A 17,163-nucleotide genomic window follows, 5' to 3' on the forward strand; every position below is an offset into this window, starting at 1 on the left:
GCTGCTGTTGCAGCAAAGGGAAATGCCTTTGCTGCTACAGGAGATCCTTGTACTCCCCTCCCTCATTTATCTACAGACAAAAAAAGAAAAAGATGTTCTCCCCCTCTTATTTGCAGTGTACAGACACCTCAAGATACACAAGGTTATCCTTTTTACCCCTTTATTATTATTATTACTATTATTCCTTTCCCTTGCCCTTATAGACCACTGGTCTCTTACTGCTCTTGCTTGCCCTGCTGCGCTTGTTGCTGCAGTTGTTGCTGCTACTGTTGCTGCTCTTCTTGCTGTTACTGTTGCCGCTCTTGTTGTTGCTTTTGCTGATGTTTTTGCTGCTGCTCTTGCTGCTGCTGCTGCTGCTGCTGCTGCTGCTGCTGTTGCTTCTTTTATTGCTGCAGCTACTATTACTGTTGCAATATATTCTATTGAGAAGAGCTATACAATAATATCTTTATAAAATTCATTAAATAACTAAGTAATTAATTAAATTAATTAATTAATTAATTAAATTAATTAATATTTATATGAATTTATATATGTATATATATTATATGTATATTTGTTTGTATATATGTACAGGCATTTGTTTATACCCAGGTCGTTCCCGTGTTGGTTCCTCCTGTTTTTCTTCTTCTTTTCTTTGTCAGAGAGGACTCCTTTGTTCTCCAATTACTTTTACTTGTCTCCCTCCTCCTAAGGGATTAGGAGACACTTGTGACCCCACAGAAGCTGCTGCATGCGGCCTCTTGCGGTGTATGCTCAGTACCGATAGTCAGAAAGATACGAGCAGCAGCAGCAGCAGCAGCAGCAGCAACAGCAGCAACAGCAGTCAAAATAGCCTCAGTCGTTTTTCCAGTGACACAAGAGATCAGCAGCAGCAGCAACAAACCCACGCAGCTGCAGCAGCAACACCAACCGACATACACACACCCAACTCTGCGCTGCTGCAGCTGCAGCAACAGCCACCGCAGCAGCAGCAGCACCGAATAAGGTCCTTGAGTTCTGTTCCTGCAGCAGCGATAAGCAGCAGCAGCAGCAGCAGCTCGTTTGGCTTGTCTGCTGTGCAGCACGTTTGCGTCTTTGCTGCTGGAGTGGATGGCGACAGCTGCAGCGCCACACACCGCTGCAGCAGCAGCTGCAGCAGCTGCATCAATGGCATCTGCCGCTCTCTCCTGCCCCACACAAACATTATAAAAGAAAATACAATCCTTACAAGCAACAGTCCTCTTCCTCTTCCTTCTTCAGCTGTTGGTGCTGTTGTTGCTGCTCCTGCAGGTGCCACTGTTACTGCGTCTGCTGCTGCACCTGCAGCAGCAGCGGCAGCAACCACAGATTCACTCAGGCACCTCCAGCAAAAGAGCAAACGGCAGCAACAGCGGCAGCAGCAGCAGCTGCTGCCGCAGATTTCTGATGAATTGAAGGAGAGGAAGCGTTCGGCCTTACAGCTGTTACGGGAGCTGCGAACAGCAGAAACAGCAGCAGCAGCGGCAGCAGCAGCAGCCGGGGGAGAGGCAGGATTATTTGATTTGTTTAGTGGTTCTGTTGGATCCAAGACATTAGCAGAGCTGCGGCTGGATGCAATTAATAGCAACGACAGAACAACAGCAGCAGCAGCAGCAGCAGCTGCTGCTGCTGCTGCTGCTGCGGGAGTCTCTCCTGCAGCAATGCAGATAAAGGCATTAGCACACACTAATAAACACAAGCCGTCTCATAGGACTCGCCCTCTTTATCCAACGCATGCATTTGGTCTTCTATGCCTTCCTGCTGCAGCAGACAGTCCATTGGGGCTGCCATGGACTGCTTCTTTTTGTCCGCAGCAACACACATCAGTTGCAGCAACAAAAAGGCACTCAACAACGCAGCAAGCATTGAAGCGATCCCGCCAATACATAATCACCAGCAGCAACGACACCAACAGCAGCAGCAGGGATAGCAACAGCAACAAGGGCGACAACAGTACCAGCAGCAACAGCAACACAAGCAGCAAAACCACCATCAACATCATCACCGCCGACAGCAGCAGCAGCAGCAGCAGCAGCGAAAGTTTGGATGGCCTGTCTGCGTCCTCTATTCCTGTTGAAAGCAATAATGGAGGAAACAGCATTCTGCTGCTGCCGCCGCTGGGGACCGACGTGAGGGTTGTGCCGTTGCAGCAGGTGCCAGCAGCATCTGCTGCCAGTGCTGCAGCAAACCAAAATGTGGTGCTGCTGCACCAGCAGCAAGAAGCCAATGCCAGCAGCGGCAGCTACGGATCAACCTCCAAGCAGCAACAACAACCGCAGCAGCAACTGGTGCTACGCATACATCCACAGCAGAACAATCTCCTACAACAAACCCCACAGCAGCAACAGCTGGTGCTCACACAGCCGCAGCAGCAAGAGTTACTGCAACAGAACCCGCACGAGCACCAGCTACTGCTCACACAACCGCAGCAGCAACAGCTGCTGCTCACGCAGCGGCAGCAGCAGGAGCTACTGCTCACACAGCCGCAGCAGCAGGAGTTACTGCAGCAAACACCGCATGAGCACCAGCTACTGTTCACACAACCGCAGCAGCAAGAGCTACTGCTCACACAACCGCAGCAGCAACAGCTGCTGCTCACACAACCGCAGCAGCAACAGCTGCTGCTCACAAAACCGCAGCAGCAACAGCTGCTGCTCACACAGCCGCAGCAGCAAGAGGTACCGCAACAATCCCCGCAAGAGCACCAGCTACTGCTCACGCAACCGCAGCAGCAAGAGTTACTGCTGCTCACACAACCGCAGCAGCAAGAGCTGCTGCTCACACAGCCGCAGCAGCAAGAGGTACTGCAACAGGCCCCGCATGAGCACCAGCTACTGCTCACGCAACCGCAGCAGCAAGAGTTACTGCTGCTCACACAGCCGCAGCAGCAACAGCTGCGGCTCACACAGCCCCAGCAGCAAGAGTTGTTGCAACAGACCCCGCATGAGTACCAGCTACTGCTCACGCAACCGCAGCAGCAAGAGTTACTGCTGCTCACACAGCCGCAGCAGCAACAGCTGCTGCTCACACAGCCGCAGCAGCAAGAGTTACTGGTCACACAGCCGCAGCAGCAAGAGTTACTGGTCACACAACCGCAGCAGCAACAGCTGCTGCTCACACAGCCGCAGCAGCAAGAGTTACTGCAACAGACCCCGAATGACCACCAGTTACTGCTCACGCAGCCGCAGCAGCAACAGCTGCTGCTCACACAGCCGCAGCAGCAAGAGTTACTGCTGCTCACACAGCCGCAGCAGCAAGAGTTGTTGCAACAGACCCCGCATGAGCACCAGCTACTGCTCACGCAACCGCAGCAGCAACAGTTGCTGCTCATACAGCGGCAGCAGCAAGAGTTACTGCAACAGGCCCCGAGTGACCACCAGTTACTGCTCACACAGCCGCAGCAGCAACAGTTGCTGCTCACACAGCCGCAGCAGCAAACGTTGGTGCTACAAGCCCCAAACGACCACCAGCTACTGCTTACGCAACCGCAGCAGCACCAGGTAGTGCAACAGACCCCGCAGAAGCAACAGCTAGTGCTCGTACGGCCGCAGCAGCAGCAAACACCACAGCAGCACCAGCAGCTGCTCACGCAGCCGCAGCAAAAAACGCTCGTGCAGCAAACCCAACAGCAGCAGCAACTGGCGGTCACACAACCGCAACAGGAAACGTTGCAGCAACAATCCCCCCCAAAGCAGCAGCTGCTGCCCACACAGCCGCAGCAGCAAACATCGCAGCAGCAAACATCGCAGCAGCAAACATTGCAGCAACAAACCCCACAGCAGCAACAGGTGCTGATCGCACAGCCCCAACAGAAACTTGAGAAGCAGCAACAGCTGCAGCAGACACAGACACACGAGCCAGTGCTGCTGGCGCAAAACTCAAAGCAGCAGGTGCAGCAAGTGCAGCAGCAGCAGCAGCAGCAGCCGCAAGAGCTGCTCCTGCAGCAGAAGCCGACGAAGGAGCAAACGCTGCTGCAACAAATCCCCGGAGACAAGCAACAGCTGGTGCAGATGCCAGTGCAGCAACAGCAGCAACCTCTGCAAGAGCTGCCTCTGGGGAAGGAAAAAGTGCTGCTGGTAGAAGAAAACCCACAAAAGCAGCAGCAACAGTTGCAGCAGCAACAACAGTTGCAGCAGCAACAACAGTTGCAGCAGCAGCAGCTTTCGAAGCTCCATCCAGCACCGATGGAACAGCAGCAACCGCTGATGCTGACGCAGCACCAGCAAGACCCTGAACACAAGGAGCAGCTGTTGCAGCAGCAGCAACAACAGCAAGCCCCCGAGAAGCAGCAGGTATGGCAGGAGAAACAGCAAGACCCCAAGAAGCTACAGGTGTGGCAGGAGAAACAGCAAGACCCCGCGAAACAGCAGATGTGGCAGGAGCAGCAGCAGGACCCCGAGCAGCAGCAGGTGTGGCAGGAGAAACAGCAAGACCCAAAAAACCAGCAGGTGTGGCAGGAGAAACAGCAAGACCCCAAGAAGCAGCAGGTATGGCAGCAGCAGCCACAAGACCCGGCGAAGCAGCAGATGTGGCAGGAGCAGCCACACGACCCAGAGCAGCAGGAGGTGTGGCAGGAGCAGCAGCACGACCCCGAGCAGCAGGCGGTGTGGCAGGAGCACCAGCAAGACCCCGAGCAGCAGCAGGTATGGCAGGAGAAACAGCAAGACCCCAAGAAGCAGCAGGTATGGGAGGAGCAGCCGCACGACCCCGAGCAGCAGCAGGTATGGCAGGAGCAGCCGCACGACCCCGAGCAGCAGCAGGTGTGGCAGGAGCAGCCGCACGATTCCGAGCAGCAGCAGGTGTTGCAGGAGAAACAGCAAGACCCCAAAAAGCAGCAGGTGTGGCAGGAGAAACAGCAAGAACCCCAGAAGCAGCAGGTATGGCAGGAGAAACAGCAAGACCCCAAGAAGCATCAGGTATGGCAGGAACAGCCGCAAGACCCACGAAAGCAGCAGCTGTGGCACGAGCAGCCGCACGACCCAGAGCAGCAGGTGTGGCAGGAGCAGCCGCACGACCCCGAGCAGCAGCAGGTGTGGCAGGCGCAGCCGCCAGACCCCGAGAAGCAGCAGGTATGGCAGGAGAAACAGCAAGACCCCCAGAAGCAGCAGGTATGGGAGGAGCAGCCGCACGACCCCGAGCAGCAGGCGGTGTGGCAGAAGCAGCCGCAAGACCCAAAAAAGCAGCAGGTGTTGCAGGAGAAACAGCAAGACCCCGAGAAGCAGCAGGTGTGGCAGGAGCAGCCGCACGACCCCGAGCAGCAGCAGGTGTTGCAGGAGAAACAGCAAGACCCCGGGAAACAGCAGGTGTGGCAGGAGCAGCCGCACGACCCCGAGCAGCAGGAGGTGTGGCAGGAACAGCCGCACGACCCCAAGGCGCAGCAGGTATGGGAGGAGCAGCCGCACGACCCCGAGCAGCACCAGGTATGGAAAGAAAAACAGCAAGACCCCAAGAAGCAGCAAGTGTGGCAGGAACAGCCGGAAGACCCAAAAAGTAAGAAGGTGTGGCAGGAGCAGCCGCACGACCCCGAGCAGCAGGCGGTGTGGCAGGAGCAGCCGCCAGACCCCGAGCAGCAGGAGGTGTGGCAGGAGCAGCCGCACGACCCCGAGCAGCAGCAGGTATGGAAGGAGAAACAGCAAGACCCCAAGAAGCAGCAGGTGGGGCCTGAGCAGCCGCACGACCCCGAGCAGCAGCAGGTGTGGCACGAGGATCAGCAAGATCCCAGGCAGCAGCACTTATGGCATCAGCAACAAATGCACCAGCAAGATCCCGGAGAGAAGATGTTATGGCAGCCACAGCAACAACAACAGGAGCCAGAGAAGGAGCAGTTTTGGCAGCAGCAGCAACTGCAGCAACACGTTGCCGAGCAACAGCGGTTGGGGAAGCAGCAACACCTCCTACAGGATCCCGAGCAGCATCAGTTATGGCAACAGGAACAGCAACAGCTTGGGCCCGAGAAACCGCAGCAGTTGCTGCAGCAGCAGCAGTTGTTGCGGCGGCAGTACCCGTCACAGCAGCTCCATAAGCAGTTGCCTCAGGACTTCGAGCAGCAGCAGGAAAACATCCAGCAGCAACAGCCGCAGCATGCAGATGTGCTGCAGCAACACACCGGCAAAGAGGAAGATCCTCCCTACCAACTGCAGCAGCAGCAGAAAAAACAACAACGACAGAAAACCCAGCAGCAAATGCTGCTGCAGCAGCCCTCTGAAGACCTACAAACTTCCTTGCTGCTGCCACCAGAGAGACGACCTCAGCCTATGGTCGAAGCAGAGCAGCAGTTGCAGCCCCTGCAGAAGCAGGCAATGCAAAAGCAGGTGCTGCAGAAGCAGGCACAGGAGCAGAGGAAGCAGTTGCTCCTACAGCAACAGGAGGCGCAACAGCTGCTGGTGGAGCAACCACTGCAGCAGCACCAGCAGCAAGAACAGCCGCTGCTGAACCGGCAGCGTGTGCCGGACTTCCATGCAGTGCAGCAGCAACAGAAACAGCAACAGGAGCTGATGATGTTGGAGCAGCAGCAGGCAGAGGGAGAAACGAGCACGAAATTTAATAACATCGGCACTTCACAACGGCAGCAGCAGCAGCATCAGGAAAAGCAGCAGCAGGAGCTGCTGCTGTTGCTCCCTCCCGACGACGAGTTGGGCAGCACGGAGAGCAGCAGCTACACCACACCTGATACGTCTCCCCAGAGCAGAACCAGTAGCACCAGAAGCAGAAAATTCGGCAGCAACAGCAGCAGCACAAGCAGCATCAAAGACAGCAGAAGCACAAGCAGCATCAACGCCAGCAGCAGCAGCGGCAAGACAAGCAGCATCAACGCCAGCAGCAGCAGTAGCTTGCTCACCAGCGGTGACAGCAGCAGCAGTTTCCCAAACAGCGATAGTAGCAATATAAACTTCCTCAATGGCAGCAGCAGCACCAGCTTCATTAGCAGCGGAAGCAGCAGCAAGGAAAGCAGCGGCAGCAGCAGCAGCAACTTCATCAGCAGCGTCAGCAACGAAAAGCGCGGCAGCACCAGCACCAGCAGCAGCTTCATCAGCAGTGGAATTAGCAGCAGCAGCAGCCGCGGTAGCAGCAGCGGGAAAAGCGCCAGCAGCATCATCAGCAGCAATACCAGCAGAGGCGGCATCAGCAGCAGCGGCGGAAGCAGCATTAGCGAAAGCAGCCTCCTCAGCGGCACCAGCAGCAGCGAGGGTAGCGGCATTAGTTTCATGAGCGACAGCAGCAGCAGCAGCTTCAATAACAGGAACAGGAGCAGTAGGAGGAGCAGCAGCAGCAGCAAGAACACGAGCAGCAGCAGCAACAGCACTGACGGAGGCAGGGAGGCAGTAGCATTTATGAATTTATCTCCAGAAGCAAACAACCCAGAAATTTTTATCGACTCCGCAGATGACCTCGCAAAGATAGATATAGCCTTGGCAAGGGGGCAAGACAGCATCAACGGACAGCCGCAGCAGCAACGGAAACGGCAACCGCAGCAACAACAGCATCGAAAACAGCATCAGCAAGGCCGGCAGCACGAGCGGAACCAAGTGCTGCAGCACGAGCTGCAGGACGAGCTGCCGCACGAGCTGCGGCACAAACAGCAACTAGAGCAGCAGCACGAGCTGCGGCACAAGCAGCAGCAAGACAAACAGCAAGACCAGCAGCAAGACCAGCAGCAAGAGCAGGAACCACGGGATGTCTGGGGAGGCGGGCCTGGATTATCACGAATAGAAGGCTTCCCTGTTGGGAAGTCAGATGGCAGCAGCAGCCGCAGCAGCAGCAGCAGCACGGATTCACTTTCTTTCTTAGACGAAGGCGAGAAGCAGCACACAACAGCAGCAGCTGTGCGTACGCCTCGTGGGCGCCAACATATGGAGTCTGCAGAACGCAATAGAAGACGGCCGCCGCGCACACCACATTCTGCCGCTGCTGTTGCTGCAGCTATCGATGCTGCTCCTGTTGCTGTTTCAACTGCTTCTGATACTACCACCTCTATTTTTGTTGATCCTGATCCTGATCCTGCTGCTGCTGCTGGTCCTGCTGCTTTTGCTGAACCTGCAGCAGCTAGCCGTGATTCTGCGGCTACATATGAGTCTGGCACTGCTTTTGCTGCTTCTCCTGCAGCCACTTTTGCTGCCACCCCTGCTGCTGATCAGGCTTTTGACCCTGCTTTTGACATTTCTGCTTCTCCTGCTGCCGCTCCTGCATCTGCTCTTGCTGCTCCTGCTGCTGCTGAGGATGAGTTGGAAGAGGACGAGGAGGAAGAGGCTTGGGGAGGAGGAATTCTTGAGGCTGCTGTTTCAGGTATGCAGAAACCGCAACAAGACGGCGTCTCAAACAGCTCCTCACAATCTAACGGAACAAGACAGGCCATCAGCAGCAGCCGCAGCAACAATAGCAGCAGCAGCACAAGTAGCAGGACAAGCAGCAGGACAAGCAGCAGCACGGCATCAGCACAAGAATATGAAATGCTGCAGAGGCCTTCTTCCTCTTCTGCTGCAGCAGGAGTAATCGGCCTTCTCCCTGAAGAGACCGCCGACATTTTTTTTGATGTCGAAGAGAGCAGCAGGAGCAGCAGCAGAAGCAGTAGCAGCAGAACCAGCAGAAGAAGAAGCAGCAGAAGCAGCAGCAGAAGCAGCAGCAGTTCTGCTGAAGAGAAACATATTCTTTCTCGCCCGGTGAGCGGAGATGAAAGCATCGAGGGCGATGTAGATGAGGCAGACCATGATGGAGCAGCAGCAACAGCAGCAACAGAAGCAGAAACAATTGCAGCAGCACCAGAAGCCGCAGCAGAAGACGAGTATCCACATGAACAGTTAAGCGGCAAGGCCACTGCCTTTCCTATGCAAGTGGGCAGCTCCTCCATTGCGGCGTTCGCAGAAGCAGGACCAGGGGGAGGAGGAACAGCAGCAGCGACAGCCACAACAAAAAAATCAACACCACAGCAGAAACCGGTATCACTGGCTCCTAGAAGGCCATCTGCAGCCCCAAGGGGCAATAAGCCCTTTGGCGAAACTGCTGCAACAGCAGCAGCAGAGGTAGTAGCAGAAGCAACAACCGAAACAGAAGAAGCAGCAGAAGAAATAATAGAACCAGCAACAGAAGTTGCAGCAGATGCAGAAGAAGCAATAACGGAAGCAGCAACAGAAGCAGCAGCAGATGCAGAAGAAGCAATAATAGATGAAGCAACAGAAGTAGCAACGACAGCAGTAGCAGCAGGCCAGTTGCTGCCCGCAGCTGCTACATTGCCTGTTTGGGGAGTAGAGACACAGGAGGCAGCAGCAGATGAGGATGCTGTGGTTTTCTATGAGGACCCACATGCAGCAGGTGCAGACACAGACACAGAAGCAAACACACAACAAGTTGAAAAGGTAGCAGCAACTCCAGCAGCAGCAGCAGGCAACGGGCCCAACGCATACGCCCGTCAACAGCAAAACCGTCTATCCACTCCTGCAGCTGCTGTCAAGCCTTCGGGCACAGCACGAGGAGGAGGAGCAGCACCACCAGGAGAAGCAGCAGCAGCGGCACCAGCAATAGGAGCAGGAGCAGGTGCATTGAGCGGGGAAATAGCAGCAGTAGAAGCCACGTCCGCACTTGGAGCAGCGTCAGCAGCAGGAGAAACAGCAGCGCCAGGAGAAGCAGCGGTACAAGCAGCAGCATCACCAGAAACTGCCAACATCGGCGACGCATCCGTTGTGGGGCCTCCTGTTAAGAAACGGGGAAGCATGTCTCCTCGTGGAGATTTCCTAGCTCAGGTTAACGCTCCTGCTGGTGCTGCTGCAGGCAAGGGGGGAGGCGAAGAGGGAGGCGATGAAGAGGAATGGGTGCCGTGGGACGAAAGCTGGGGAGATGACGTCCAGTGGATTGACGAGGAAGAAGATGCCCTCCCTAGCAGCAACAGCAGCAGCAGCAACAGCAGCGGCAGCAACAGCAGCAGCAGCAACAGCAGCAGCAGCAACAGCAGCAGCAGCAACAGCAGCAGCACTATTGGCAGTGGTAGCGGGAGTAGCGGTGGGACGGCACCACCTGCCGCTGGAAACCTTTCGCCGATGCAGACGCAGTTGCCGCAACAGCCACAGCAGCAGCAGATGTTCCTTCAGCATCAACAGCAGCAACAACAAAAACCGCTGCAGCAGCAGCAGAACAGCTACGGCACTTGCGACCTTCTGAGTGCTGCACGTGGCGAATGCAGCTCTCCCTATGCCTCGCAACAGGCACGAGAGCAGCTGTATCAGCAGCAGCAACAGCAGCAGCAGCAGGCCTTGGGTTCATCAGGTCGATATCCTCCCATTTTTCAGTCTCTTCAGGGCAGCCTAAGCCCTAGAGGATTATCGGGATGCGACAGCACCTGCTGCAGAGAGGTGAGCAGCAATTCCGCTGCTGCAGTTGCTGCTCCTGCTATTGCTGCTACTGCAGGTGGTCCGTGACTGATGAATATATGCTGCGTCTGTTGTTAGTATGCTTAGATAGCTTTCTTGCTGCTGCGGGAATTCGTCCGATATAAGGGAAGGAAGCTGTAGTCAGTCGGGTGTCTCCTCTTCCTACTGCTGTTGCGGTTGCTGCTTTTGCTGCTGCTGTCCTGCTAATGTTGTTATTGTTCCCCCTACTGTTGCTGCTATTGCTGCTACTGCTGGTACTGTTGCTGTTGTTACTCCTGCTGTTCGTTTAGGGATTCTTTTGTTCTGTAGCAGCTGGCGGCTGTTCCCCACAGCGGCGGCTAGGGGAGTCTTGTTTAGGCTTTGCTGCTTTGGAGTGTCTTGGCGGAGGTGTGTGTATTAGTAGAAAATGCTCCCCTCCCTTCTCTGTGCTGCCTGCTACTGTCAGCCACACTGCAGCAGAAGCACCAGAAGCAGCAGCAACAGCAATCAACACACCAGTAGATATCCTCCCAACAGGAGAAGACGACGCAGCACGAACAGCAGCAGCAGCAGCACCCCGAGGGGTGGTGAGCATTGGCCCTGCGGTGTCTCCCCTTCACGTTTGTGTCCCTTGGAGTCGTCCAGTGCTTGTGGGGGTTCTTCCTGCTTCTACCTCTCCTCACCCACAACAGCAGGAACAGCAGCAGCAGCAGGAGCAGCAGCAGGAGCAGGAGGACCAAGCTTTGTTGCAGGTTGCATGCGAAGCCTTAGAAGGGCAGGAGTGTTCTAAGGATGCAGACTGTTGGGGGTTTGCCTCTCCCTTTGGTTATTGCCTACAAGAACAAGGACGATGCAGATCTCCTCCTTTTCCTCTTTGTCTTCCTCTTATGCAAAAGCTGTTATCCATTCAATTAGAGGCATTTAGCCATTCTCTTGGTGCCTTCCAGCACCAGTACCCCCAGCAGCAGCAGCAACAGCAACAGCAGCAGCAACAGCAACCGCCTATAGAAGCCATGGTGCAGCAGCAAGCTCAGGCATTCTTGTTTGCGTCTGTTCCCCAGCCTTCCCATTTTGCTAGGGGGGCCCCCAAGGGGGCATGGGGGCCCCTTGGTGTTCCTAATGGCAATATTATCGCCCCTCCTCTGAGGGAGGAATCAGCAGCGCAGCAGGCGGGTTTGCTGCAGGCAGCTCTTGTTTGCTGCTTTAAATACAGAGAGACACAGCAGCAGCAGCATATGCTGGAGCAGATTGTAGATCTGAGCGGCCTCTCCGAAGGGCCGCAGTGGAATATCCCCTGGCTACCCAATCCTCCCGCCATTGCTGCTGATACACTCCAGCAACAGGAACAGCAACAGCAACAGCAACAGCAAAAGGAGCAGCTTATGCAACAGCAGCAACAACAGCAACAGCAACAGCAACAGTTGCTGCTACTGCAGCAGCAACATCAGCTCCTTATGCAGCAGCAGCAGCACCACCAGCACCAGCAGTTGCTTCAGCAGCCACATGCCCTCCCCGGAGCCCCTCAGCTGTGGGCTGCTGGGGGAACCCCACCTTCAGCCAGGCGGCTACAGAGGGAGCAGGAGCAGCAGGAACAGCAGCTGCAAGAGAAGGAACAGGAACAACAGCAGCAAGAGCGCGAACCGGAACAGGAACATCAACAGGAACGGGAACAGGAAATGGAACAGCAACGGGAGGAGAAGCAGGAACAGCAGCCGGACGAGGAGGAGGACGAGCAGGAGCAGAAGCAGGTCTCTGAATCGGTAGTGGTAGCAGCAAAAGGGCCTCGCAGCAACGGAGAGGGCCCCGCGTTTAGTGGAACTGTCTGCAGCATTGCCGCCGTTGATTTGCTGCTGCATTCGTTAAGAGAGATATTTGATTTAAACCTTTCTCCTGCTGCTGCTGGCACCACAGCTGCCAATATCCACACAGATGGGCTAGATGCTGTCTTTGATGCGGGGGCAGCAGCCCAGCAACAGCAGCAGCTGCAGCAATTGCAGCAGCAGCAGAAGCAAGCTCCACTCCTTGAAACAGAAGCACTCCTCAGGCTGCAGCATGAAGAGCAGCAGAGGCAGCAGCAGCTTCTTATGCACCAATATGCAGTCAGCAACGCCCAGAGACAGCAAGACATGCACCAACAACAGCAGCAGCCGCAGCTAGGAGCAGCCACCCAGCCAGCAGCAGGTGCTCTAGTGTCTGCTCCAGGAACTGCAGCAGCGGCCTCGCAGCTCCCTTCGCCCCTTGTCCTCAACCCCACTACAACACCGGAGCAGCAGCAGTTGCTGTTGCAACAACAACAGCTGATGCAGCAGCAACAGCAACAACCCTTCGTCGCCCAGAACACCGACACCGCCCCGCAGCAGCAACTGCAGCAGCAACTGCAGCATCAGCAGCCGCAGCAAGTTGATGGTATTCTTCCAGGGCCAAACGGCCTTCAGCAAGCGCTGCTGCAGCCTGCTGGTGGCTCCAGCATGCAAACGCCAGCTGCTGCATTAAAGCCACCAGCAGAACCAACGCAGCAGCAGCTGCTGCTGCAGCAGCCACTGCAGCAACAGTTAGCGCTGCACCAACAGCAGCCACTACAGCAGCAGCCACTACAGCAGCAGCCACTGCAGCCGCAGCCACTACAGCAGCAGTTAGCGCTGCAAGAACGACAGCAGATGCCGCACGTCATCTCAACAGAGCCGGGACCTCAGTTTGGTCTCAGCGGAAGACGAATAGACAGCACATCTGCTCTAGCAGCAGCAGCAGCAACTGGACAGATGGGACCCGCAGAGCAGCAGCATCTGCAGCAGCAGCTGCTGCAACAGCAGCAAGTGCCTTCGCCAACTGATCCAGCTTCCGGTGGTGGTGACGCGTATGCTGTGCGAAGACAGGCAGAACGCCCAGCAGCGGCAGCAACCGCAGGAGGAGCAGCAGCAGCAGCACCAGCAGCAGCAGCATTAGCTGCTGCAATGCCTCCGTCCGGGAGCCGTCAGGCCACAACCTCCCCAGCGGAAAGACCAGCAGCAACACCAGCTGCTGCTGCTAGAGGCGGCCAGGGAGCAGCACAAGGAGTACCAGTGGAGTTGTGGGCAGACCCTGCAGCAGCAGCGGGAGACGGCAGCAGCACAAACCGCTTTCCTCAAGAATTGCAAGGAGGAGGGATAATGCTACAGCAGCAAGTACCCAGAAACAGGCAACGTAACAACACAATCAGCCGGCCGCAGCAGCAGCTGCTCCAGCAGCAGGGGTCTGGACAGCATCTGCATACACCTGCAGCTTCTTACGGCAATACAAACTTCCAGGTCCCCGTCAGTAGCAGCAGCAACAACCCCAACACCATCGGCACTGCACCTCCTGTGTCTCGCCGCGAGAGGCAGCAGCAACTGCAGCAGCAGCACCATTACTACCACCAGGCCAGGCTAGCTGCTCAAAATGCGCAGCGGCAGCAACGGCAACAGCAGCACCAGCAACACCGCCAGCAGCAACTGCAAATGCAGTTGCCATTGCAGCAAGGGGGCTCTCGTACACGCCCTTCAGCAGCAGCACCAGCAGCACCAGCAGCAGAACCAGCGGCGACCCTCCCGGGAGTGAGCTCAGCATATCAGCCCACTGTGCAGCATTCGTATGCCGCCCCGCACTACCAGCAACAGCAGCAGCATCAGCAGCATCAGCATCAGCAGCTACAGCAGCGGGAGGAGGCGTTGCTGTTACCCCAGCAACCGTATATATCTACTGCTCAGGTTTACTCCCCACCATCTCAGCAGCAGCAACAGCAGCAGGAGCAGCCGTTCCCCTTGGGGGCCACCCATCCTGTGCCGGCTTCACAGAGGAGATGGGCTCACGCAAAACCCGTAGAAGGCCTAGGGGGCCTACCCAAGGCAACCCCACAGACAAATACAGCTCCGCAAGGGGCCCAGCAGAAGCAAACCCCACTATGGGGGGCCCCCACAGGGGCCCCCAATAAAGTGGCCCACCAGGGATATGGTGGTCGCGGGGCCCCTATGAGGACCCTTATAGGGCCCTTCCTCAATGGGAATACCCTTTTGGGGGCCCCTGAGGTGTTTGACAGTTCTGCTAGGCATTTGGCGGAGGCAAAGAGGGGACCAAAGGAGAAAGAAGAAAAGGTTTTAATGAGGATTAAAATACAGGAGAAAACGGTTAGAAATAAACACAAAATGATGTTGGCTTAAGAATCAGGATATAATTGAGAGGACAGCAGCAGACACTTCGACGTTATGTAGCTAAGGTGTTTGCTGTTTCTGCTGTTGCTGCTGTGCTGCGTGTGCTGCGTGTGCTCCTGGGCTGCTGCCGCTGCTGTCCTGCTTGTGCTATTGCTGCAGTTGCTGCAGCAGCTGCAGCAGCTGCTGCCTCGAGTGCAGCAGCAGGATGTCTTCTTAGGGGGATTATTGGCAGTGTTGAGGGAGCAGCTAGCGCTGCATCTACGAGGGGATTGGTTCGAAGTAACGGCGTTAAACCTGAGGGTAAGCAAAGAGAGAGCCAGCGTCCTCTTGGGTGTATATACACCTCAACAGCAGCAGCAGCAGCAAATTCAGCACACAAGAAAACCTCAACGCCATCTCTGCGCATTTGTAGAAGTTCTTCAACAGCCCCCCCTACAATCGTTCCTGAGTAAGGGTCCCTTCCTGCATCTGCTGCTGCTGGTCCTGATGCTGCTGCTCTTGGTGGTACCTGTGGTGCCCTGCGGTCGTTTTTCCTGCTGTTTTGGCTCTGCGTCTGTCGACGGTGGTGCTGCTGCTTCTGCTGCTGGTGCTGCTGCGATTTCTGTGGCTGCTGTTGTTTGCTACTACCGCTACTTTGGCTGTTCTGTTGCGGCTGCCGCTGCTGCAGAGACATGGGGTATGGAAGATGGCAGTATGGAGTTGTATGGAAGCCCTTCTGTGACCGCATGCATAAAGCAGCAAAAACGAACTAATTTAAAATGGAGGCAGCTAATTATAAGGCCTAATCTTTGTTCAACTGAAGCAGGTTTTGCTGCTGCTGCTTTAGATGTATACCTGCGCATACACTCCGAAGGCCGCCCCTTGCAGCGGTGGGAGAGGTCCTTAAGAGCCCTCGTACAATGGATGCAGGCACTGCAGCAGCAGCAGTTGCAGAAGCAGAAACAGCAACAGAAACAGCTGCAGCAGCAGCTGGAGATCATGAAGGACTTAGCTGCTGAGCTGGTGTCGCTGGTGGGAGCAGCAGAAACCCGCAGTTTGCTGAAGGAGACTACGGAGGGCCGAGGTAGTGTCGCTCGTCCTGCTGTGCTGCTGTTGCAGCTGCTGCAGCTGCTGCAGGTGCTGCAGTCACAGCAGCGGCAACAGCAAGAGAGGTCTCAAAGCTACCGTGTTGCAACGGCAACAGCAAAGGGGCTGCTGCTGCTGCTGCAGCGGCTAGTGGAAGAAAGTTTGACGGCTGCGCTCCCTGAAGTAGTGCGTCAACACATTGCTGCTGTTGGTGCTGCTGGTACTGCTCCAGTTCCTCCAGCAGCAGTTGCTGCTTCTGCTGCATGCCGTGGGGCTGTCGGCCAGCGGCGTGAGAGGCGGTGCAGCAACAGCAGCACATGCTGCCACAACTGCAGCGGCAGCAACAGGGGTGCCTGCTGTAAGACTGTGTTGCAGCAGCGGCAACACCTGCAACACCTGTAACAGCAGCAGCAACAGCAGCAACAGCAATTCGCTTATTGTATTGTCTCTTTTTGCTGCTGTCGTCGCTGCAGGACCCGCTGGAGGTGGTGGGTCTGTACGCAGACAGCAACTCCATCTTTATATCGTTGTTAGTAAGTCAGCGTTGCTGCTGTTATTGCTGTTGTTGCTCCTGTTGCTGCTGTTATTGCTGTTGTTGCTCCTGTTGCTGCTGTGATTGCTGCTGCTATTGCTGCTGCTACTGCTGCTGCTGTATCTGCTCCTGCTGCTGTTCTGGCCCCAACTGTATATTCCGTTTTTGAGTGTTTGTATGTTGTATGTATTGTTCTGTGCTACTGCTGGTGCTGCTGCTGCAGGGGGCCCCTACCCTTGAGTCTGAAGTGTACAGTCACCTCAACCAAACGGAAGAAGCATTTGCTTCCAATAAGACAGACATTTCTTATTTGTTGCCTCCCTTTTCTCTCCTCTTTTGTCTATCCCCCAATGAAGTCAAAGTGATTGAAGGATGTAAACACAACCTGCTGGTGCTGCTGCTGCTGTTGCTATTGCTGTTGTTTCTGGGGCCGTTTTTACTGTAGCTAAGTTACTGTTACTGCTGCTGGTACTGTTCCTGTTGTTGATGCTTTTGCTGTTTGTCTTGTTCTATCTGAGGAGTGTGCATTTATGCGAATTCAAGTGCAGCAGCAGTCGAATTTCCGCTGCTGCTGCTGCCATTTGCTGCTGCTGCAGATGCCACGCTGGTGGAAACAGCAGAAGAGGAGCTGCCGCCCCTCCAGCCAATCCTCTGTCTCTTTAACAAACATCTTCTCCTTCAAGCAGCACAACATAAGCAGCAGCAGCAGCAGCAGCAGCAGCGGCAGCGGCAAGAGGAAGGGGTTTTAGAGGAAGCGTTTGAGAAGGCTGGTCTTCTTGTTTCTGATTTACTAATGGATGCATGCAGTGGCGTTTGCGTTATTGAAGAGACAGGAATAAGCGAGTCAGAAGAAGTTATCGCTTTCTCCTTCTCTGTAGGCTACCATCCTGCTGCCCCTGCTGCGGCAGCGAGTACTGCAGTAGCAGCAGCTGGTGACGCTGCTGGTTGATTTCGATTTATGTGCTTTGTTTAATCTTTTCTTTACTTATTCTTCTATACCTAATTCTTTCCTTGTGTATGATTTTTATTAGGATATTTATATTCAGAGTATATATATATATATATA

General features: G+C 55.4%; 1 protein-coding gene across 1 annotated transcript; it reads left to right on the forward strand.

The window, feature by feature from the left end:
• Positions 1 to 752: 752 nt before the first annotated feature.
• Positions 753 to 17,046, forward strand: EMWEY_00013240 (LWamide neuropeptides, related; the record flags this gene model as incomplete). The annotated part of the gene is made up of 8 exons (XM_013483140.1): positions 753 to 10,398; positions 10,671 to 14,476; positions 14,660 to 14,800; positions 15,168 to 15,201; positions 15,327 to 15,751; positions 16,039 to 16,098; positions 16,321 to 16,471; positions 16,694 to 17,046. 8 exons carry the CDS (start codon positions 753 to 755, stop codon positions 17,044 to 17,046), a joined length of 14,616 nt encoding a protein of 4,871 aa, XP_013338594.1.
• Between the last annotated feature and the right edge of the window lie 117 nt (positions 17,047 to 17,163).

This window comes from Eimeria maxima, genomic scaffold, assembly GCF_000499605.1.
Source record: "Eimeria maxima Weybridge genomic scaffold, Emw_scaff97, whole genome shotgun sequence".
Classification (NCBI taxonomy): domain Eukaryota; phylum Apicomplexa; class Conoidasida; order Eucoccidiorida; family Eimeriidae; genus Eimeria; species Eimeria maxima.